Below are 24445 nucleotides of genomic sequence, written 5' to 3'. Positions count from 1 at the left end.
AATGGCCAATCAAAGCTCCTTTACATCTGCCGCGTATCGTTCAGCATCCCCCTGAACATGCCGAGAGCGCGACAATCCTCTGCAGCTGCCGCTGGCCGCAGTCGTCCCACGGCTCTGCCAGCGCTCCCACTCAGCATCTCCTCGAGCCGACACTTACCGTGCGGCGCGTACTCGACGATGACCAGCAGCGGCCCGTCTTGAGTGGACGTGCCGACCAGGTTGATGATGTTGATGTGGCGGCCGATCATCTTCATCACCTCCATCTCCGAGACGAGGTCCAGCAGCTCGGCATCAGTGTGACCCTCTGTCGGCGCCAGCCAGGATTACGCCCGGTCACGGCACGCCGGCAGGGGTCTCGGAATGGCAAAAGGTTAAGTGGATCAAGGCAGGCACGTTCCGAGAAGGCATGCCCACTGTGCAAAGTAAGCAGAGAGGGTATCAACCGAGCTTGATTTTCCCCCGTTTCCTTAAAGCACGCCTGAATCAAAGGGGCAACGGGGCAGACACGACACCCAGATAAGCTGGCTGTCGACCAGCAAAAACGTCTTTGTATCTCACCGGCGCCGACTGAGGCGCCACCAGCGGTCTTAGAAGTACCCCAAGCAACAACCACACTCCCTGCCCCCGCGAACACGTCCCAGCAGCGCTACCTTTCAGCATCTTGACGGCGACGACGATGGAGGCGTTGGGCTTGGCCGGGTTGTCGAGTGCGCCGCGCACGACCCGTCCGAACGCGCCCTCGCCCAGCTGCTTGCCCAGCTGGAGCCGGCAGCGCGGGATCTCCCAGAGCGGGTCCACGGGCAGCTCGTACCCGGACATTACCGAGCCCTCCTTGCTGGGCCTGGCGGGGGGGGCGTGGGCGGCGGGGGGCGTGACGTGGGGGGGGGGGGGGAGGCGAGCGGGTGACCGTAAGGGAGAGAGGGGGCGGTGATGTGGGCGAGACTGGGCGGTGACGTGGGGGGGGAGAGGCGAGCGGTGACGTAAGGGAGAGCGGGGAGGTGACGTGGGGGGGAGATGGGCGGGGACGGGGGAGAGGCGAGCGGTGACGTAAGGGAGAGCGGGGAGGTGACGTGGGGAGACTGGGCGGTGACGTGGGGGAGAGGCGAGCGGGTGACGTAAGGAGAGCGGGGAGGTGACGTGGGGGAGACTGGGCGGTGAGGTGACTGGGGGGGGGGAGAGGCGAGCGGTGACGTAAGGGAGGAGCGGGGAGGTGACGTGGGGGAGATGGGGGGCGGTGACGGGGGGAGAGGCGAGCGGTGACGTAAGGGAGAGCGGGGAGGTGACGTGGCGAGACTGGGCGGTGACGTGGGAGAGAGCGGACGATAACGTAGGGGAGAGCGGGGGGGTGAAGTAGGGATAAGGGAGGAGCAACAGGTGGGTGTCGATGGGGATGGGCCGGCAGGGCCGCAAGCGTAGCGGAGGGACCTGCACCTACTCACGGATTACAAAAGCTCACGCAGGAAGGAAGCTATGGTCAAAACGTCAACATTCGCATGCACACGCTAACGACATTAAACAACAACAACAACAAAAAACATTGAACCGAATGAAGAGAATCAGCCCTGCCTGGTTCCAGACTTTTCCCTTTTCACTTCCCTTGCAACGTTGCACGAGGCGGCCAGCGCCGACAGCCGTGCCGACGGCCTTCACTTCCGTCCAGCGGACGCTCGGCGCGATGATTAATGCGCTGCATAAATACGCGGCTGCTCGGAACCCGCCGCGTCATCGCTTGTCAACGGCGCGTTGGGTGGCTCCTATTTGTCCGAAACCGGCGCGGCGTTTAATACCCGGCCGACTGATGCGTCTCCAAACAACCAACCAGCCGTCGCCAAACCAACAAACAGCCCGGCGACCTCACTTGCAGCGCTCGATGCGGATCGTCGGCGCCACGATCGTCCCATTGGCCAGCATGTTCTGGTGGTCGATCAGCACCTTCTTCGTCATGGCTTGGAAGGCGTTGGCCTTCTCGACGGCGCGCTTCTTCTCGCGCCGCTCCAGGCGCAGGCGGCCGTAGAAGCGGGCGGCCGCCCAGCGCGCCCATCACCACCAGCAGGCCCAGCACCACGATCAGGATCACGTAGTTGCGCAAGTGCGAGCGCACCGGCACGGGCACCTCGTCCAGCGCTGCGGCGAAGGGAGGGGGGGGGGGCGATTGACGTCACGCGGCCAGCAGGGGAGGGGCACGAGGTGATCGGCGCCGACAGCCGCTCGGCGGCCGCTGCCTGTCAGCCCGGCGGCCAGCGGACGGCTCGGCAGCAAGGCCGGGCTCCGCCGAGGCCGGTGACACACTGCAGGTACGGCGCGACGGCACGTCCGCGACACGCGCAGCCTTCAGATGTCGGCTCGGTAGGCGGCAACAGCGCTAATTGCCCGGACTGGGGACGGTTAACGCCACGTGACAACGCAGGGCGCCGGTGCGGATATACACGCTCTAGAGGACGTCCGGACTCAGTTTCGCGCTCAGTTGTCGATACAGCCTTTGAATATACCAACAACGGATACCTTACAAGTTACATACAATTATGACAATGGGCCTTGGGTGGTGAAGCGGTCCCACATGAGGCTTTCTAAACGTACAAACTCCGGGTAGATACCTCATAAACGTTAGACATGTTGGATGCAAAACGCGACGCTAGGGATGCGACGACGCATAGCTTCGCTAAGAATACCACGGTCGCGAATCCTCAGGTCGATTACCGCGAACGCGGCTCTGCCAGGAGCCACATCCTCGCCGAAAACCCAACATCCTGACAACTAATCGGCCCGCCCTAGACTCGGCAACGGACCTGGATGCCCATCGCCCTCTATATATAACCCGCCTCCGCCCAGCTCCGTACTCGCCGTCAGCTAGGCGATGTTGTGCTACACCTCAGAAGCAAACCACACTAACAAACACGCCGCCGGGCCGGAAGCCGAGACGTCCCAGCAGCAGACACACCCATCCCAACACCGGTCACTCACGCTCGAGAACGGTCAGGTACGCGTGCGAGTGGGTGTAGCCCAGCGTGTTGTAGGCGACGCAGGTGTAGAAGCCGGTGTCGTTGAGCGTCACGTTGCTGATGATCAGCCGCTGCGGGTCCGAGATATCGTAGCGGCCGCCGTCCTGCGCAGCCGGCAGCCAGTGGCGACGGTCAGCGGGCGACGGTCAGCGGGCGACGGGCGACGGGTGACGGTCAGCGGGCGACGGGCGACGGGCGACGGGGGACGGGGGACGGGCGACGGGGGACGGGGGACGGGGGACGGGCGACGGGTGACGGGCGTCAGTCAGCGGTCAGCGGGCGTCAGTCAGCGGGCGGGGAAGGGCACTCGCCGTCCGGCCCGTCGGCCGAGAGCCCCCCTCATCAAGCACGACTGCGGCATCCTAATCGGGTGAGACGTTGTCGACGGGCCGTGTAATCAGACACATCCGACACCGAATATCCGACACGAACGAGGGACCGACGGCTTGAGGCCGCTGACGTGTCGCCGGTGGTTAACCCGTGAGCTCGGCGCCGGCGGACAGTGTCCAGCGACAACACTCACAGCCACACCGTCGGCCCGGCGGAGGCGTGAGCGGTTTGAGCGGCCCGCCGGTCAGGACGAGGGACGATGCGAAGCGCGTCATGTTTCACGTGGTATACGGTCGTTGGACGTAGGCACACAACACACGAACACCATTCAGCATTCAGCGGGCTCAGTCGCGGGATTAAACACGCGGCAGACAACTACGGATGCTGGTCAGTCTCTGCCGCGCGCCTCCACTCGGCGCCCATTGTCTAAGCTAGAGCCGGCCTTCTTTAAAACGGTCGCTAAGCCCGTTCACGAGTTCAGCAAGGCTGACTGCGGGGGAGGGTGTGCTTACTGTCCGGTGCGGCGGTCCCGCCCCCACGGTCCCCAAAGTTCTGACGGTCGCCGTTCCACGCACCCCCCCACCCCCCCCCCCCCCCCCCCCCCACCTCCCGCCGTCCCGCAGACTCGTCCCGCCCCCTGCTGAGTGAGGCGACGCCGCAGGCCAGTGCGTTGTCGCCATTTTAAAAGCCGTTCCTTCGCGGCGCGGCCTGCACCGAGAGGCGCCGCTCAGCTCGGCCGGTAGCCGCTCACGTCAGAGGCGACTCCGCGCGTGGCAGCGCTCTTTAGAGCGCGGCCGGCCTCCAACGAAAACACGGCGTCGCGCAGCCCGTCTGAGTAACCTAGGGCCGGCAAGGTGGGGCGCGATCGGGCGGTCCGCCGCAGGGGCGCCGCCAGGACACAATAACGGGGGGGGGGGCGGGACGCCACGGCACTGCGTCAGAATGGTGTCACCAGCCGAACACACTCCCAGCCACGTAAAAGAGCCTCATTCCCCGCCTGAACGCAGCCTCAGTCCTTCAGGGGAGCCTAGCCCTCAACCCTACCTGGAACCCCGCGTGCGCCCATGCCCCGTGACCTCACAGTGCAGGGCATCTGAGCAGCGGCCAGCCCAGGTCACGCCGTCAGCGGTCGTCAGCGTCAGATAGGCCGTGATCGGCCCTATTTCCGGCTGTCGGTGCACGCGGCGCCGGACGGCGTATCAAAGGGCCCGCCCCCGGCCAGGGTCACGCCCTCTGCCCACGGCCAATCCCGATCAGAGCCGTCGCCGTCCTCCCTTGTGAAAGCTTCTGAGTGCTCCCGCGTGCGTGCATAAGGCTTAATCTTTCATCAACTCTATACTTAGAACGTAGAACTCCTACTTCGCATTTCAAAGTCGGCCCGGTCCACCAAAAATCCCCCCCTCCCCGCAACTCCACGGGGAGGGGATTTAGAGCAGGTCACGGGCCCGCCGACGGCCGCCCGAAATAAACCGACCGCGTGCCGCGAGATTCCAGCCGCCGAGCAGTCACAACGGCGCCGGCAGGCCGGCCTGTTGGCCAAATATTGTCTGTTCGGCATACCGCTTCTCGGCCGCCGACCAGTGTGTTTTGACACGGGCAACAATCCGGACCGGGTCGGAGCCGGCCAGCAGGCTGGCACCCCGGCCTTGCGTGGCGTCTCGTGGGCAGGTGCACCGGAGACGCCGCCCGAGCTCTCAGGTTCGAGCCGCGCTGCAAGGACGGACAGCGGGAACAGCGGTTAGCAGCGGGATGCAGCAGCGCGGCGTCCTCTGTTGGTGCCGTCGGCGAGCGATCCGGTGGGAGCTTTGCTCGGTACGGCGGGTAGCGGGCCAGAGGGCCAGGAGAGACGGGGGGCGAGCGTGTTCCAGCCAGGCTCGACCGCGGTGCACCACGGAGGAGCCCGTGCCGGGTCACCATGCTGCGGCGGAGCGAGAGGAATCGCCCCCACCCCGACTGGACCCTACTCTGGTTCCGAGGCGGCGGACGGCAGACCGCGCTACCCTGCGGCCGGTACTGTCCGGACGCAGCAGCTTCGGTGCGAGTTAGCCGGTGTCAAAAGAACCCGCGTGAAAGACTGCGGCAGCCACGCTCCACACCGCATGCATGCTAGTCGGATCAGCAGAACATGCGCCTTGTCAGCTGGAATGGCATCAGCAGCAGCAGCGGCGGCTCCTCCTCCCTCCTCCTCCGCGAGCCACGAAGGGCCGGCCAGTCGAGCGGAGACGCCGAGGCGCCGCGACGACCGGTGTCGAGTAACCTGCGAACTGCGGCATCAGCCGCGGCGTGCAGCATTGCGCAGGCGGCGTGCGGCGGCGTGCAGGCATGCGAGCAGACCCGCTACCTTGAGACCCTGGCCGTCGGGGCCGTCCGAGTGTCCGGAGGAGTTAGCGGCGGCGGCGGCCGGGTGCCGCTTCCACTCGAGCACCGAGTGCAGACTGGATGTGACCTGGCATACGAACTGGCCGTGGCGCCGGCCTCGACCGTCAGGTTGCGCGGCTCGCGCGTGATCACCGGCTCCGGCTGCGGCTGACCTGCGGACGTGGGCGGCGCGCGTCAGGCGGGTGGCGGCGGCGCCGCACGTACCTGTTGCGCCGTCAGCGAGCGCTGGTTTTGCCGGTCCAGGTCGGCGATGCCGCCGATGGTGAACGTCTCCTCGCCGAACACCCAGAAGAGGTCCATCAGCAGGTCCCAGCTGCCCGGACACTCGAACGTGGCGCTGCCGCCCACCTCGACCGTCACGTTGCGCGGGAACGAGTCGTCGATGGACGGGTCGACGAGCATGCCAACCACCTGCAACGGCGCCACGACGCCACGGCAGCGCGCGTGCGGTTAGCGGCGGCGCGGGCGGCGGCGGTGCGGCTGGTGCTCCGTGCTCGTGCGCCGGTCAGCCGGCGGCACCACTGACGTCACACGGGAGACCCCGGTGACGTCGGCCAAGCGCCTTCGCGATCAACGGGCACGGCTACGAGACTTGAGTGTCTGCTGTGACACCGCGGTGCTTTCGGCCAAGCGATGAGCATGCAGCAGCTTTCTCTCCCTCAGCGAGCGTCAGCGCAACACACGCACACAAACACACGTCGCCCATCCCATCCCCAACCCTGCCACATGCGTGAACGCGTCGCTCGCGACGCAGCGCCGTCCGCGTGTCACCGCCGCCGCCGCCGCCGCCGCCGGCAGCTCCCCCACGCCGCCTTCCGAGAACGGCCGCCGTCAGCGTCGGCGGCACATGGCGCGCCGGCGCCAGCTCAGACGCGCCGCGCGCTGTTTACTGCCGGCGGTCGGCGGCGGCGGCGGCGGCGGCGCGGCGAAAGCGGCGCGTGGCCGCTCATCGCCCGCCGCGCCGCCGCTGACCGTCTGTTTACACCGCCGTGCTGTATTATACGGCGGCTATCGCGTGCTGGCGGCGGTGGGTCCGGGCGCCGGCGGCGGTCGGCGGCCGGCGGCGGCGCGTCGATACTGGCCGCAATTAATAGCGACACGGCGCGTCGCGTGCAGGGAAGCGGCGCCGGCCTCTGCAGACGATGCTCAGTGCGCTACGCATGCTAATCGGCGCTGGGTGCAGACTATCGGCGACAGGTGCAGGATAGTCCGGCCACGGGGCTGAGAATGTCACAGGAAGCCAGGCCAGGTCCGGCGGGTTACAACCCGGTCCATGCAAACCACCCAGCCGAAATCGCAGGTGACCATGCAGCTCTGACAGTCACTCGGACACGAGCAGCACTCTCGTCGGCACCCCCAGGCAGTGGGTTCCGACCGTCTCGCCCCATCCCGTCCTCTCCCCTGCCCGGCGTCCCAGGAAGCTGTCATCGGCCGGCCGGCGCTGCTCCACTTACTGTTGGCCTCCACGTGGAAGGTGTGGTTGACCTGGCCGAGCGGGTTCTCGCCGACGCACGTGTACTCGCCGTTGTCGTACTGGCGCACTTGCGGCAGGCGCAGCGAGAACTGGCGCACCTCCACCATGTTGGCCGTGTGCACGCTCTCCGAGACGGGCTTGCCGTTGTACAGCCAGCGCACCACCGGCAGCGGGTTACCTGCGGAGCGGGGGCGGTCAGCGGCGCCGCAGCCGTACGTGAGGAGCGGGGGCGGTCAGCGGCGCCGTAGCCATACGTGAGGAGCGGAGGCGGTCAGCGGCGCCGCAGCCGTTCGTGGGGAGCGGAGGCGGTCAGCGGCGCCACAGCCGTTCGTGGGGAGCGGAGGCGGTCAGCGGCGCCGCAGCCGTTCGTGAGGAGCGGAGGCGGTCAGTGGCGCCGCAGTCGTACGCGTGGGGAGCGGGGGCCGTCAGCTGTACTGCAGTCGTACGTCGGGAGCGGAGACGGTCAGCAGCGCCGCAGTCGTACATGGGGAGCCCAACCACGCACCGCGGGCAAGTCGCACCGGTCCCAGAGAGAACCCTCAAAATGACAGCGGAAGACGGAGAACGGAAGCGCACCGATGGCGACCAGTGCGAGAGGCGGTGGAGGAATGAGCATGCGACGGAAACGAGTCAGGCGAATCTACAGGCAGAGAACCCAAGAGGCAGCTCAGGACGTACGCGGCTGACAGTAGCACAGTCTGCAGGCGCGAGGGCCGACGCGCCTGCAACGGGGGGGGGGGGGGGGGGGGGCACTCCTCGGACGGCGCGGAGGCCGACGCGAATACAGCGGGGAGCGGTCCCTGGGCGGCGCGCGGCGGCGCCTCGCGGGCGCCGCCGCGGGCAGTAGCTGGCGCGCGGGCGGCGCCATGTACAGGACACCACTCACGCTGACAGGTCACCAGACGGGCCACTCAGCAGTGGAATGCCGACACAGCCGGACCCGACCGGCCCATGTCGCCGGCCGTGTCCTGACGCCGGCGTATGCAAAACCGGTCGGTCGAACCGTCCCAAGGGGCTCCGGCCGACGTAAGGGCCCGGTCGATGGGTACGACGCCGCCTAAATACGTCCCTAGATTGCGTAATTCTTGTGACATGCTTCAACAGTTGCTATTTACTGCACTGCCAGGAATTCCAAGCATCAAAACCACGACGACAGCATCGAACTTTTTCACCGCCAAAATGAAGAAGCGAGTTTTCCTACAGCTTTCGCAGCTACGCTAACAGGGCACTAACACGACATCGCAGCCCGAACGGACTGTGCGCGGCCGCCTTACGTCTCCGACACCACGCTGAGTTTTTGTATTCAAGCTAGGTAAGCCCGGATGGCATTAACCGGTGAAGATCACCGCGCTCTTGCCACTCTGGGCGGGGTGTGTTCCCCCGCGTTGACATGTTTATCGTGTTCAGGTGGAGCCGACATCCGGCTCCCGCTGCCAAGAGCACCACTGCTGGCCCATATTGCTTTCGGTGACCCACTGGAGCGGGAGCCAGTCCAGCGCAACGGGGCACAGGTCCAGGCTCGGCATGGTGTCCATTCGCGCTCGCGCTCATCATTAGCCGAGTGTAAAACTCCAGCGTCATTTCCAACGCACGTTGTCGTGTAGACATTGATCATCGTATGGACATCGATCTGACTACCGACGTCGCAGCGCGAGCCAGCTGCTTCCCGCCTCCCGACTCCCGACCTGACCACGAGCGTGCCTGCCTCCCCCAGTCCGCAGCGAGTCTTTCCACCACTGACCTCTGATCCCGCAGTGCAGCGTCAGCGCATCGCCCAGCGGCACCACCTTGAGCTTGCCCAGCCGCTTGGGGAAGAACGGCGCGCGCTGCTCGTCGTCCTCGTCGTACTCGACGGGCGGCGGTGGCTTCTCGTCGTAGTCGACGTACTCGCCGTACTGGCTGTCGACCTCGGGCAGGTCGCTGCTGTAGAGGTTCTCGGAGACGATGAGCGTGTAGTTGCTCCAGCGGGGCGGTCCGCCCGCGACCGAGAGCAGGCAGCTGTACGAGCCGGCATCCCCCAGCTGCACGTCCAGAATACGCAGCCTGCGGACAGCGCGCGCGTCAGGCGCCACCTCCGGCTCAAAGGGACGCGGGTCAGATGAGACGGCAGGGGAGACGACAGGGCAGAGGTCAGGGCAGAGGTCAGACGCCAGCTCCGGCTGATCCCGCCTCGAGTCAGGGCAGAGATCAACCGCCTGCCCCGGCTCAACGGGTCATAGGTCAGGGGAAGGACCAAACGTGACACGGACTGACGAAAGTCAGGGCGGGGGCTGGCCACCGACTACGGCTCAACCGGCCACAGGTCAGGACATGGGTCAAAGCCGGCATGGAGTCGGCAGGAAAGGGGATCGAGGAAGGAGTTACGGCTAACAGATAGTCAGCAGAGCACGGTTAAGAGCGGAGTTCAGAGGCGCACCGGATGCATAGGTCACAGGCAAGAGCGAAGGTCATTGACGATACACGTTCATGAGGAAAGGTCAGGGTCGAGGCCAAACGCTTCGTGGGTGTCAACGTGGGAGGGGTCTGGCGCCGGCAGGGTTCAACAGCGTTGGCTTTCTGCAAGTGAGGCGTCAAACGTCTCATTAAGAGGCCTCAGAATGCGACCAGACCATAACAAACATATCATGTATACATGGACATGGCAGCCGGCGCGCGATAGACTCGACAGACGCACCCTCGGCAGACGTTTACACGGAACGGAACGGAACGGTTTACACAGTCGCGGCGGAAAGCCAGACGCGCGTTTCGGTAGCCGGAGTGACGCGTTTCGAGTCCTTGTTGCGATCGATCATGCTAAATCCGTCCAAATATTTTAGGCCTAACTGGCAAAATGTTTGGCAAGGCTTATCAGACAGATTCCTGAGGTAATGGAACTGGAAATGACATTCGACATCTACTCCATCATCATGCGGATCCTTGCCGGTCTACTAAGAAATCGTCACGCAGGTACTTTTACTCAATTCCAGTGATCGCGGGGTTGAAGACGGATTGTGTGGGAGGAGCAAGTTTTCACGGTTCGCTGCCGCAAAAGTCGCACTACGAAAACCATTACCCTCCTGCTTGCAGGCTGCAACGAGCACGCTGCGCAGAGATGCCGCCACGCCGCCACGCTTATGAAGAGTAAATCCTGCGCACACACTCATCTCGCACCTCGGCACTCACGAAATCAAAGCCCGCAACCTGAGAGGCTGCCTCAATCCCCGCCCCGGCCGATTTCCATTGAGCAATCCCGGCCGGCGGGAGGTAGTGTTACAGACCTCACGGGGCCGCGAGCGGGGCCGGCGGAAGCCGGGGAGCGCAGCGTCTTTGATGTCGGCCCGGTCGGCGCCGAACGGGGGCGGCGCGTCCCGAGGCCGTCCGCTCCCAGGGCCGACGGAACGCGGCCGGAAGCGGCCTCCCCACCGTCTCGACACTGACGGCCCCGCCCCGCACGGCAGACGCGCCGGCGAAGCGCGGGTGAGAAGAGACCAGAACACAGGCCCCGCACAAACCGCGCGAAAATCGCAGCGCAAAAACCGCGCGAAACGCCGAACAGCTCTCTTGCTTATTACAGCCGAGGAGCAAGAAGCGCGTCACGCAACATCTATCCTTTTTTTCTCGGATTGTATAAACGCGTTCGAAGCAGACTAGCAGCAGAGCACAAAGGCGCTGTGTTCCAGTTTCACGATGGATAGCGTCGCTGACCTATCGTCGCCTTGATGGCGAAGCTCCGTGCCATCGCCGTCAATATTTACCCCATTCCGTGCGCGCGTGCCTGTCGCAGAGGCTGACGAGGCGGCAGCAGGCGCGGCGGCGGGCCTCGCGCTGCCAGGCGCGCCCGCGGCACGTGCCGTCGGAGCCGGCGCTGATCGAGACCGACTTTGATGGTGCTGCCGGGGCCCGCCAGTTGCGCAACCGAGCACGGTGCGTGTGGAAACGGCTGCCTCGACCGAGCGGAGAAGGGTGGCCGACCGCCGGCCGCCACGCCACTGCAGCGCCACCGTCGGAGCGACATCGCACGTCACCGCGGCCGCAGTATCGTCGCTCCGTCGCTCGGTCGCCCCGCGGGAGCGCCTCCACTCCGTCACCCCCACGGACGGAGAACTCACTTGTTGGAGCGCAGTCGGATGCGGCGGTCGCTGGGCACGAAGACGGGCCCGGGCTCGGCGGCGGCCGCCTGCAGCAGCGGCCGGCCGTTGCGGAACCAGCGGAGCTGTGCTGTGCGCCGCAGCTGGGCGCCGTCGCGCTTCAGCCGCGGGCAGGAGAGCTTGGCGCGCCCGAACTCGCTGACTTGCCGCAGCTCCGGCCCCGCTGCAACAGACGGCGGCGTCAGCATTGGCCGGCAGTGACGCTCGGTATGCATGGTGGGCGTAGCGTGGAATAAGGCGTAGGGCATATGGGCATGGCGGCGCACTCGCCAAAACGCGGCACAACACGAGCGTTGAAGCGCTGAGGCAGGAGCGCGGAGGTTTGTTCAGGATTGGGGATGGGAGGGGGGCTCAGTTCCTGTGTTTGGTCAGAGTCGTTCCCTGTCACGTACCGTCATCAACCTAGGACTTAATTTTTCCTCTTGTTCGGGGGACTCGAGCCCCCCCCCCCCCTCCACGGCATGACACGATAATCTGAAGCAAGATTTTCTCCGGATCCTCTCTTCTTTGTCAGCGAACATCTCCATCCTAGCGTCTCAATTCTAGACTTCCGTAGGTGACGAAAATGGTACAAACCCGTCGCACAAAAGGCTTTTTCCCAGTCCAACGGCCGACCCCATATGGCGGGAATGAGGCCTCACAGCATTAAACGAGAAAGCGGCGTCTTCTGGCATTCTGCCGCTGGCTGGAGCCGACGCTTCGTTTGAGGACCGACTCGCCACGCCCAGCTCAGCGCCGTCGGCTCGGCGCGGGGTCATGACCCGGCCGGAAATCGGAGCGCCCCGGGCGTCGCGGCCGGCCAAATATTGTTATGAGCCGGTGCACGTGGGGCGGGCGGCGGCTTGTCAGCTATTTCAGCGGCCGGCGAGCGGCGGCGAGCCGAGCTGGGCCGGCCTGCCAGCTCCGCCCGGTGCCACCGACCGGGCGCCGTCGCTGGGCGGACACTGTGCTGGCTGGCGGGGACCAAGGCGGCGTCACCGAGCCCTGACGTCCGCTAACGGCGCGTCACGTGACGCCGCGTGACGCGCGGGTGGGCAACGGAGCCCACGGCGGCACCACGGGCAGCGCGTTCTGCCCCTTCCGGCGGAGAGCCCACGGTTGCGTAGCTCCAGGTGGGCGGAATTGGGTCCGTGCCCACGTAAACGGTGGACGTCCACCCAGCGTTCGTGGAAACCAGCGGCCGCTCGTGGGCACGGCCGAGTCGGTCGGGCGTCAGTCGTCGCGCTGCTGCCAAGACGCCCACCGAGCCGGTGTTCGAGGAGCGGGCGGTGCTACCGCTGACATCTGACAAACTGCTACCATAACACAGCTGGGAGGACGGGCGGCCGGGCCGCGGCCGAGCGCCGAGGCAACTGGCAGCTCACCAGAACTACATACCTACATCCCAAACAGTTTACGGCGTCGTGGCTCGCAGATGAATGGCGAGGGACAGCTGACTCGCCGACGCTCGCCCGGCCGGCGACGCGAGCCGCCCCGCTCGACAGCGGTGATCGAGGCGCGCGTGCTCGCCGCGACGCGCCGACAAGGCCACGTGTCACCAGCGCCGGGCGCGCCGGCTCCTCTCGGAAGCGGCCGCCGTCAAGACGCCCGCGAGGCGCGACGCCGCATCAATAACCCTCCTGCCGTCCCCGCTCCGCCACCTGTGCCGGCCCGGGCCGCGGCCTTGCGGCGATCCGCCCCGAAAACGCTCGGCTGAAAGAGATTTTCCGGATATTTCCCCGATTGTGCCGGCGGTTTCGGACAGAGGGATTAGAGCGGGCCATTGAGCGGGCGCGGCCGGCGACGGACGCGCCGCTCGAGTGTTGTTTTTAGCAGGGGTGGCGGCCGGACGGCCGGCCCGCTCGGACAGGGCCGATCGCGCCGACAGCCAGCCAGAGATAAACACTCGGCGCCGCTCAATGGGTACCGATCACGACGGCCCAATGGCCGGCCGTCGGCGTCGAGCGTGGGAAGGCCGGCCGGCCGGGGCCCAGCTGGCCGCCAGACGGGGCTGGGCCGGGCCGGGCTGGGCTGGGCCGGGCCGGGTCGGACCGGGACGGCACGGCCGGCGGAAGTCGCGCGCGCCTGGCGGCCGTGGACAGCGCCGCCAGGCGCGCCGGCTGGCAATCTTCGACCACTGCGCCACACCGCTACGGCAGTATTTACTGGCAATCGGCGAACGGGACAGCCGGGTGATACGCCGCGCGAGGCGAGGCAGCTATATCGGTCTGGGTCTGGGGTCTGGGTGTGGCGGGCGGCGGACCCGGCTCAGCCAGCGGCTGGCGTCCTGGGGTGACGGGGACACCGCCTCAGCCAGCGGCAGGCGTCTAGGTCGGCCAGATCGCCTGCGCTCGAAATGCTGTTGCCCTGACCTTTTATCCGGACGCGACTGCGGAGAGGCCTTCTTCATGAGTTGCGCAACATAGCAACAGCGCCGTCCTGCGCCCCGTGACCCTCTGTGGCCAGTTGCCAGCTGACCTTTGTGTACCACTCGGGCCCAATAAAGCACACATTACGGGACACAAGCCTGGAATCAGAGCCTGGAACCTCTGAATTACCGCGCTCGGCCTTCGGAAGCACGGCTTCGAAACAGTGCCTCTCACATGGTCGACGAGTTCCTCTGGCTGGCTAACCAGACCACATGACTCGGTGCTCACACTAAGCAGCAGACCTAACGCTCAGCCAGGCACGGAGCACACCACGTCCGCGCGCCCGCCGGCCAGCCCGCGGGGCCGGCCGGCGGCTGCAGGGACCGCCACCGGCGCGCTGCCGGCTCTGCAGGCGGCGGCCGTATCAGGCGACCCGTGTCCATCACTCGGCCGGGCGGGGGGTACGCCGCGTCACCGCCGCCCGACAGACGGGCCGCCCTGTTGAGCCACACCGGCCCGGCCGCTGACAGGCGCCGCCGCGGGACGAGTCACCGGCCGTCGGCGCCGCCGCGGGACGAGTCACCGGCCGTCGGCGCCGCCGCCGCCGACACGGGGCGTCCCGTCGGCGCCGCCGCCTCCGACCCGGCGCCCGGGGCGTCCGGGCGTCCCGTCGGCGCCTGGCGCCGGAGGCCCGACGCCAGGTCTCCGGCGCCCGAGGCGCCCCAGAGCGAGCCAACGTTTACCGGCGCTGCGTCAGCGGCCGGCGGGTCGGCGGGCGCCTCCGGGGGCCTGTGACCCGTCGGCAGCCGCGCCCGTGTCATGCAGGACGGCTGTGACCTCGAGCGCCGCCACCGCCGCGGTCGTCGGGGTCGCGACCTCAGCAGCTTCTCGGCAGAATCGGCTGTCGCGTTTTCACTGGATAGCATGGCGGCCGACTGTGCAGACTGAACACACTCTAGCCGACTCTAAAAGCGTTGAGCGTGTGACTGCCCCCATTCCCGGCGGGGCCAGAGCGTCAGGAACGGCCGGCCTGGACACCGCCGGCCGTGTCGGACTGAGTGCTTCACCGTGTAAGCCAGCTGGGCGGCAGCAAAAATGCCCCCCTCCCCCGTCCCCTGAGCGCGGCCGGTGTGGACATCTGCATCACAGATGTCCACACCGGCGGCGCGCTTTCTCCTCCGCGCTTATCCATTTCACTCCAGCGTCCTCTTTTTCTTTTTCTTTTTCTCCCCGGCGCGTCAGAACCGTCCCGCGACGCGTCACACAGATACGTCGCTGCCAAAATACGACCGCTCATACGATCCAAAAGCAAATATGCGCGGCATTCTCCGAGGTCGCGGCCGTTGAAAAGCGGCCCATTTTGAATCGGGGGAGGCACACGGGCCGCGCGCGGCCGGCACTCACCCGGGGCTCGTTTTACCGGCTTCCTGCGTCCATTCTGTGTCAATACGGCGCGTCGGCGCCCCCGTGGCGACAGGTCGGCCCACCGGAAAGAACGGAACAAGTGTTTATGGGTCCGCCTGTCACTCATGAGCCCGGCACGGTTTACGTCTGGGATAATCGGAAGGTGGGCCCGTCTGTTTGCCTCTACAGCGCCGTTGATTGCTTCAATTTGCTGTAACATCCGGCAGCCCGTGGCCGCTATAAACAGAGCGGCGGCGCGGACGGCGCACAGACGCCGGCCCGCCTCGGACGGCGCCGCCAGGCCCGGCGCCGCGCCACACACGTGTGCACGTGTCCACAAAGGGCGCATGGAGACGGCCGGCCGGCCCTCCGGCGCCCGGCGACGCCGTCTATGGGCGCCGAGCGTTCCCCCGGGGCGCGAGCTACCGCCTGGGCGGCCGACCTGACCCGCCGCAGGCACGCGACCACGCACGCCGCGATGGCTGGTCTGCCGCGCCTGGCGCGTGCACTGCCGGCCGCCAATTCGGCGATGGCCGCAGGCGCCTCGTAAACCTGCCGGCACCTCGGCATCCCCGCAGTCGCAGGTGCCCGAGCCGGCGCGGCGCGCGACAGGGCGGGGCCAGTCGCCGCTAAGTGGCCATTAGCGGGCGGGCCCGGCCAGGTGGGCCGGCCTCCGCTGCGCACGGGCCGCCCCCGGACCGCCGGCCGCCGCCCGCGCGCCGGCTCCGGCTTCGGGACGCGGTCAGAGCCGTAGCCGTGCCGGCTGCGCGCGAATCGGCACGGATCATGACAAAGGGCCCCCAGGGACGTGACGACTGCTGCAGGAAAGCTGACGGCACGAAGTTGATAGACAGAACCAAGCAATCGACTGCCCGGGAATACATGAAATGCAAGCCGCATTAGCGGGAAGTGGGCTGAGTGCATTCGCGTGTCCACAGCAGCTTTTAGGAGTGCGTGGGTCTGAAAGCGTCGCACGAGACGTGTCAGCCCACGGCTGGGCCTGGGTTAGCATATATCAGGATGAACCAGCTCTGGGCTTCTCAGCTGCGCGCAGGAGTGCCACTTCGCATGCTTCTAGTGGGCTGGAAGCCTCTAGCGATCATACATTTCAACGTTAAGATGATGAAGGCAACAAGCGGTTGAGACGTCCGAGTTCATTATTGGAGTCCTCCCCTCCCGAGCCATTTCCCCTTCCCCACCCCCAGCCATTCTCAAAAGGGGCCAGCCACTGCAGCGCGCCCCAAATCAGCGGTATAACTCAGACGCCTGGAAATCCACCCGCGGACGTCAAAGGCTTCACTGCTTGCCGTACAAGTGTCAGTGATTGGGAATGACTCACTCGCGGGTAGCCGTGAGGCCAATCACCGCTGTCAACATTGCCGCTGATAGGCATGAGAGGAGGGCTTACGGCTGTCGCCGGGCCGTCCGCGTGCTGACCGCAGCAGGCAGTCACCTGCCTCCGTGTCGCAGGCAGATAAGCGGCCACACAATGAGCGTATCTCTGCCCTGTTTAGGGAGAGCAAACAGAGGCCGAGCTCTCGGCGGGCACGGCTGTCGTTGATCCGACACTGCTGACAGATGCCCACACGCATCGCCGGTTCACACGCGCCCCAGCGACACCCGGTGGCGGGTGGTTCAGGGGTCACGTGCACGTTAGCCGGGTTCTCCCCAGCCGCATCCCTTTCGTAGCCTCCCGCGCCTTCCCGGGAAATACTCGCCTCACCAATGACGTCACCAATGATGCCACCAATGCCTAGTGGGCACCTGTCACCAGTGTTCAGTGCCCCTCACCAATGACGGGAGACAATGCTGTTCGCTGGATGTTCGGTCACAAGTCGTTGAGCCCCGGCCTTCCGCGGCCTCCACGTGCACGTCAGGGCCCGGAGGCCCGTCGGAGCCAGCGCCAGCCGCTGCTGCACGCCGATGACTGGTGGGCCGTCTGCAGGAACATCGCCGCGGAACAGAGGCCAGTCTCTTCGCCAGACTCACGGACCGACCTGAACATGCGACATTCCAGACGCTCCACGCGCGCGCACAACACAGCTGCATGATTCAGCACAGGCACCGATGAATTGCATATCGCCTATCCCGGATAGGCGGAGCACATTTGCGGTGTGGGTTCCTCCCACGGAGTGCCAACAGGCCGCGGGCCGCGAACCGCGGGAGCCGCGGCTTTATTTATTCGAGTGGTATACAAGCGGCACCACGTGCCCTTTATCGGCAGACCACCGCCGTCGCTCTTTCGGACAGAGCTCTGTGCTGGGACCCAGCGTGCTCCAGGCAGTGAGAGGATTTTAGTCCGGCTTTGCCGGTGCCCGCGCGCTGTAGGTATTCCCATGTCACCAAATGTTCCTTCGTGCTGCAGCGATTTGTCTCTGTGAATGCACGCATGGCGCCGACCGTGTGAACCCATTGGTAACGCGATCACGCATCTTCAAACATGCGTATCCCGCATCTGCCGCCGAACCAACCCCCGATCTGGCCGTCGAACATCCCCCGTAAATCACACGCGAGCGCCGCCCCGGAGTCGGCGGCGCCGCGCGCCCCGCCGACCCGGCCTCATTGTCATGCGGCGCGGCCGAGTATTGTCATACGCCATCACGGCCGCGTCGCTGACGAGACCGACGCCGCCGCCGCCGCTGGCGGCGGAGCGGCGCCAGCGCGGCCCGCCTGTCAGCCGCCGCGACCGGCTCGGTCGGCGCGCCATATTTGGAATGCGCGGCCGACCGCCGCCAGCAGCGGCTCCGCCGGCACTGCTGGTTGCTGGCCCGGTGCTGGGAGCTACCCGCGCCCAGCACAGCGGGGCCCAGCTGCCGGGAGCGTCGTCCGCGCCCCTCGAGACGTTTGGCTGTGACAACCTAATCTCCCTAATCAGCCGTCGCGTCCTGGCGGTGTAAACAGTGGGTTTTGTACGCCGGTCGAGCGGGCCGGCGAGAAGTGGCGCCTCACGCTCACTCGAGCGGAAGGCCGTGGCAACCACGCCACATGGGGTAACATTTTTCAAACGAGCTCCAGTTATCTTCATCATCCTCCGCACAAAAAAGGCACAACCGCCCGCCCCGAGAACAGACCGCGATAATAACGCCACTCCCCCCGGCGTATTCACAGTTATTTAGCAAATCACCAAAGCAGCCGGTCGGCCGCTTTGAATGACAAAGCGGAGCAGGGGTGACCGGCGGCCCCCCGCCGGGCAGCCGCCCTCGGCCGCCGGTGACCTCCCGCTCGCGTTACGCGGCCGTGATTAACTCAGCGCGCGGTCCCGGAGCGCGCCGCCCGCGGCCAGTTGCTCATGTTACCCGGCCGGTCTTTCAGGCTGCAGCGTGGCGGAAGCGGCAGTTAGCGGGCTGAAAGGCCGGCGGGTCGCGACGGCGCTGCCGGGCCGTCTCGGCGGGCTCGGCGCCGCCGTGGGACCGGAACACCGGATCAGAGGGTGACGAGCTGACGAGCCGATCCGGAGGGCTTCATGGGCGGAAGCGCTTCCGGATCAGCTTCTTTTGAAGCCGGCAGCCTTAAAGGGTGCCAAGCAATGCCGTCGGAGGAAGGGGCGGAACAGGATCACCGGCAGCCGATTCGCTTCTTCAAGTTGAGATGAATCACTTGGGTCCCGTCTCGTCCCCAACTGTTCCATTTGCTGCCGACGAGAGGATGCCGTGTCGCAGACACATTCTCTGCTCGTTAGTTGGCGTGACAACGGCCACACCAGCTAACGACGAAAATCCTCATTCTTGTACTGTTCGATCGAGAGTTGCTGTTCTGACGGCTTTGCCATACCAACTCCTTTGGTTTTTTTCAGCGCCGACAGGAGTTCATTTTTTACGGCGCCCAGAAATGCACCTGTTAAGGCTATTAGAGTGGCAGTCTTCTCTCTGAATTGCCGCGCTGGGATGTAAGGAGAGAGATGAGCAGTGACTAAGAAAACACCCCAATTTTCACTAGTTAACGCCGCCCGCCCCCATTCAAGTCCTTTGCACAGATGCTGTCTGTGACCAACCCCCCCCCCCCCCACAGTGTCGTAAAGCATAGGAAGCTCCCAGGGGTGTAGCGTCCTTTTCAACTGAAGGGGCACTGAAGGGTCACTGAAGGGGCACCCGAGCGTAGCGACTCTGAGATGAAAGTGGCACGAACACGAGGAGAAACCCAGCTTTGACATATTTTTGGAGGTAGGCCCAGCCATTTTTTACTGCCGGGCTTCCCTTCCCCGCCCCACTCATGTTGCGAAACTACGTCCCTGGTTGCGTCATCAAGCCTGTAGCATCATGAAACATGGATGCAGTAACCGAGCAAATGGTCTCATTTCTCAATCGCAAAGTGCCTCTCGGCTCCCATCCAGCTGCCGCGCGCCACATTTTCCGAATGCCGCTGTCCGGCACCTGTTGCACGCATCACACCCCGCTCCGATCGGCCCTCAAACGCAGCATTCCAGCGCGCGGCAGTCGGCCCGCTCGGTGAGCCACCTCGCGCGGGCTATTTCTGCCGGCAGCGGCCCACGTCAGCACCCTCGCCCCGCGCCGCCCGCCGAGCCGTTTACACAACACGGCGCGCAAAAAGGCGCGCCCGCCGCGCCAAAACCCGCCGCCGCTCACAACAGGTGCCGACCGGGCGCGCGTAATGACCGTAATCACAATCAGTGCGCCGTGCGCGTCACCGCGGCCGCCCGGCCGCGCGCCGCCGCTTGGTATGCTGCGCGCGCGCGGTGTCCGGTCCGGCACGGAGACCCGCACGGCCGGGGACGGCGCGGCGGCCGAGCGGCCCCTGGCGCCGGGAGGCCCAGCGGCCAGAATGTCGCCGTCGCCTGCCACCGTCAGCCGCTTGAGCATGCTGGTGATCCGGCTGCCGGACAGCAGCTCGTGCTCCCGACAGCGACCAGCGCCGCCGGCGTATGGTGCTGCCGGCGGCCCCGGCGGTCCGAGCGCCCGTGATGCGTCCGTGACGTCGCTCAGTTGTCCCGGTCGTACGGCGACCCTGGTGGCCCGCGAATCCCATGCATGATCCCGGTGACCCGTGGGTCCCATGCGCCTGCCTCTCAGTGTCACCGGCGGCGCCGGCGTCCAGCCCGGCGTCGCCCGACGAAGCCGGCGGCGACATCAGCTCCGATGACGCTGAAGTTGGACGGGCCGACGCCGCTGACGCCCTGACGTCAGCCGCGCCCGCCCGGCCGGCGAGGTGCCCCGTCGCTGATTCCTCACGTGGTGTCGATGCAGCCGACAGGCAATCACCACAGTGGCATGGCGCGGGCTGCCCGAAGTTTCCCCGTGAGCAAGAAGCGCGCCGGACGTCTGCGCAGGCCGACGTCAGCGGGCCAGTCAGAAAGCCTCAAAAGCCGCTTCTGCCCCGTCATCGTGGGCGCGATTCGACCATGACGCGCCCGGCCAGCGCTGACCGGGGCAAAACGCGAGCAGACGCGACGCGCATGCGAACCAGACGCCGACAAAGCCGGGGCGCGCGCGCCGTCCGTGACAGAGCACCTCGCGCCGCTTTGAAGAGGCCGCCGCGAGCCCGCGGGCAGGTGCGACGCCTCGCGACAGATCGAGAGGCCGCGGCGGCGGCGGAGACGCGACGCGGGCACGCGGCGCCGGACGCGCGCGAGTTGCTCCACGTCGCGCGCGGCAGCGCGAGATTTTAGCATGCGGCTGGAGACGGCGCGCGCGGAGCGCAGCCAATAAAACGGCGCTTTCACTGGACGGCGGCGCAGCGGCGCTGTTGGCGACGGCAGTCTCCGTCTCGCATCATCCAAACCGCCGCCCAGCCGCGGCCGCTAATAGCGCGTGAAGTGGGCACCCATAAATCGCGCGCTTGGGCGCCGACCGGCCCATTGTCGTGCAAATCGTGCACAGTGCACAGTGCACAGTCAGATTCGCGTGTCCACAGCTGCGCACAGCGGCGGCGGCTTGCGCAAGACGCGGCGGTGCTCGGCGCGATTTTAGACCTTGCACTCGAGCCGGCCAGCGTGTGTGCTTCCCATGTAAACGAGCCGCTGTTGAGCGCGGGCAAACACGCCGGCCGGACCGAGCCAGCGCTCCGTGCGGCGACTCTGCACGGAGCGAGCCCGCATGCTTCTCCCGACGACGGCCGCGATCGTCGCTCGAGCAGCGTCCGAGGTCAGCGGGCTCCTCGCCAGGCGCGGGGGGGGGGGGGGGCGGAGGCGTGGGGTTCGGCGGCGACGAGCCCCGCCGGGTACGACATCGTCTTCACCCGGCGCATGGGCGGCAGAGCTGTCCGACACACCGCCGGGTGTGGCGCCCTCGTAGCCAGCCGCGGAGAGGGTATTGTTATCTGGCATCTGACTGGGCACAGCTGCAGAGAAGGCAGTGCTGTCCGACACCACGGCTAATGCGGCGCCGTCGCTGCCGGGTGCACGGTCAGCAGCGTTGTCCAACATGTCACCCGGTCCCCGCCGCCGTCCTGATAGCGCAACAATGCCTCGGCAGCGGCGAACCCGGCGCGTTCAACGCGCCCGTGTCCGTCGGTGCTTACACACGCCTTATCGGCACCACCATCGCCTATCTCAGCACAACACACTCGAGCGCCGGGGCGCCCTCGGGCATCGAGGACGCGACGAGACAGCCCGCTGACCGCCGCATTCATCAGCCCAACGGCGCGCGACGGTGGCGTCATTCCGCGCGCCCGGGCTCTCTGGCGCTGGGGCGCTGCTCAGCCCTCATGCACGAATATGCTGATTTGTTCGCCACTGGAGCGGTCATGGGGTATTTTGTCATGCGGAATCAGATGGAGCCTTCCAGGACGAGGACTGCGGCTGGAAGCCACGGAGCGTGGCCGGACTGACCGTATCGCGCGGACTCAAGGGCGGGTCCAGATCCACGCAATAACGGGGGGGGGGGGCAACGCCAGTCTGGAGAGCTGAAGTCCTAGAAACTGTCCAGGTTTAAAAACTCACTAGATTTTGCTTCTTTTTTTTAGTTAAAGACGTTTTGCAAAACAAGGCTTATTGAGTAAGAATCGGTGAGTTTAAGTAAAAAATAGTTATTTTTGCCCACATTTGGCCATCTTGAGGAGCAAGCACCAGCCCCTCCCCCCCCCCCCCTCCAGATTCGCTCGTGCGCCAACTGCACTCTCTGCGCAGAATCAGAGGTCGAAGAACATCGTTCTCGCCGCTCACAAGCAATAGGCCTGGAACGGTCAAGATAGCATCGCATTTCTCGGGATTCATGGCGGCTTCGGGATGCAGCTTCCAGCTGCACATCGACCGCCATCACATCGGCCTGTCTGCAGGCGCGGCTCGCCCCTCCCCCGATGGCCAGCCCCGTTCCTGACCCGGGACCTTCTACCTGACCCGATCTGACCTCATCGCTCGACAGCGGGGCCGGCCGCCGCCGCCGCCGCCGCCGGGCCGCCTGCCGCCTCGCGCCGGCCGGTTTCGGCTCCGTCGGCTCACCGCCGGCCCCACACGGGCGTGCGCGCACCACGCCGCGGTCATTACGCCTCCGAATCGATTAGCGGGCGTTGATTGGCGGCGGCCGCTGCAGCAGCTCGGCTACTGCAGCGGCACACGCGGCGCGGCGGCAGGCTGCGAGACGAGCTGGGATGCCAGCCCGGCTCCGTGCGGCGTCCGCAAATGGCCTGGGACTTGAAATGGTTGTGAAATGGAGGGGCTGGATTGCAATGGTCAGGTATCTTCAACTTGTCACACGGCCGTCTCTGGCTGGACGAAGCGCACTAAGCTTGCTTCCCCTCCTCGGAACGAACTGGCTCAGCTGTAACTGACAGATGACAAATAATCGGACCTGACCTGTCCAATCAAGGCGTCCGGCTCTGACCTGACCTGTCCAATCAAGGCGTCCAGCTCTGACCTGACCTGTCCAATCAAGGCGTCCGGCTCTGACCGGATCCGCCAGCTGACCGGATACGGCCGGTCACGTGTCTGGCCAGCGCACTTCTGGTCCCGACCTCCCGCCTCCGAGCCTGACAGGCACGCGATGGCCGGTCCGGCGCTCCCCTCCCCGTTGCCCGCGCGCCGGACAGTGTTTGGGTTTGGCCGCAGCAGGAGCCGGCCGTCCAGCACCTGGCCGGCAGACGCCTGCGCCGGCGCCTGTGCCTGGCCCGCCCGCGCCTGTCGCGCCTGGCCCTGCCCAGCCGCGCCCCGGGGACGCAACCGGGGGAAAACACCACCGCTTTGTCCCGCAGCATAAACACGTCGCGACGTTCTGCTCGGCGAGCATAAATACAGGCCGCGATTATCGATGGCTCCGGTTACCCCCGACCCGCGTCGCGGCCGGAAACGCGCGGCCGTCGAGATCGACAGCCGCCGGCGTCGGTCGGCGGACGTGCCCGCCGCGCGCGCGCGGATTCCCGGGCACCGATTCAACTCATAACGCAGACACGGCGCGTCATTACCGGGCCCGGAATAGCTTTAGGGCGCCGCCGGCCGGGCCGCGTCGCGGCGCCGGAGTCGACGGGGGCGCCGCAGCTGCCGCCGCGCGCCGCTTTAACCGCGGCCACGTGCGCGCGCGTCCGACGCGTCGGCCACGACGGCTGGGATCCGCCGGAAACGCGACCGAGCGCCGCTCGCGCCGGCTACACCACGCTTCCGGCGGCGGCCGATTTTCCGGCGGCATCTGGGTTTTAAGGCACGTGTGCTGCGACTGATGGTCGGATCTGGTGGGAAGCGAGGGGGAGGAAGAGGGGGGGGGGGGGGCTGACTGCGGCTCGGCCGGAGGGGCGGCTCCCGAGGGGCGGCATAAAACTGCCCCGCGGGACGGCTCAGGCTGTGCCCAAGGGGCCGTTTTTCGGCGCCCGCTCCTCCAGCCCTCCCCCTGTCCCCTGAGGTCAGAGAGGGGAGGAGACGGCGGCGGCGGCTCCAGCACCTGCTTCCGCAGCCGCTCGGCGGCGTCGCCCCGGTGACGTTTGTTGATTGACGCCCGCCCAGTGACAGACGACGCGCGGCGGCGGTTCGTTTCGGCGCTATCTCATTAGCAGCGAGCGGAACGCATCCCATCTCGGCGGTGCTGGCGGGCCGGCCAGACCTGGCAGCGCACCGCCGGCTGACGGCCGGCGCGGCCCGAGGCGGTGGAGTCGGGCCAGCGACCCTGCCGGAAGTCATTCACGCCCGAACCCATGGTGCCTGGGTCAAGGATTGCTTTCATATGGCCAGGATCTCGAGAGAACCGGATCAAGGCTGCCGCACCATATTCGAGACACACAACTGCCAATAAGTGAAGACAAGACTGGCTGCCCGGTCTGAGACAGCTGCCGACTTAAGCAGAGCCAAGGACTATACAGTCACGCCAATAACCCAGTCCAAAGGCCACGACCGAGCCCGGAAGCGACCCTCTCCGTCTCGGCGTTCCTGCCAGACGTCGTCGCCGGCCGCCGGCGACAGCGCCCGCCCCGCCCCCGCCCCAGCCGGGCCGCACAGACACCGGCTGT

General features: G+C 66.3%; 2 protein-coding genes across 2 annotated transcripts in view; both read right to left on the bottom strand.

The window, feature by feature from the left end:
- Nucleotides 1-6101, bottom strand: part of LOC119090471 (fibroblast growth factor receptor 3) — a gene marked incomplete in the record, with an annotated part of 53158 nt that extends 47057 nt beyond the window's left edge. Inside the window, 2 exon segments of the mRNA XM_037213286.1 lie at nucleotides 2972-3103; nucleotides 5913-6101. Coding sequence (XP_037069181.1) covers nucleotides 2972-3103; nucleotides 5913-6008 — 228 coding nt within the window.
- A 57-nt stretch (nucleotides 6102-6158) lies between these two features.
- On the bottom strand, nucleotides 6159-24135 carry LOC119090244 (fibroblast growth factor receptor-like 1). Its single transcript, XM_037213029.1, has 6 exons — nucleotides 24066-24135; nucleotides 11271-11472; nucleotides 9036-9225; nucleotides 8924-8987; nucleotides 7163-7360; nucleotides 6159-6229 (listed from the first exon to the last, which is right to left on the bottom strand). The coding sequence occupies exons 1-6, from the start codon at nucleotides 24133-24135 to the stop codon at nucleotides 6159-6161; spliced, it is 795 nt and encodes a 264-aa protein (XP_037068924.1).
- Between the last annotated feature and the right edge of the window lie 310 nt (nucleotides 24136-24445).

This window comes from Pollicipes pollicipes, unplaced genomic scaffold, assembly GCF_011947565.3.
Source record: "Pollicipes pollicipes isolate AB1234 unplaced genomic scaffold, Ppol_2.1 Scaffold_3087;HRSCAF=3621_pilon_pilon_pilon, whole genome shotgun sequence".
Lineage (NCBI taxonomy): Eukaryota > Metazoa > Arthropoda > Thecostraca > Pollicipedomorpha > Pollicipedidae > Pollicipes > Pollicipes pollicipes.
The sequence above is the reverse complement of the archived record's forward strand: the minus strand, read 5'-3'. Positions and strand labels throughout refer to the sequence as shown.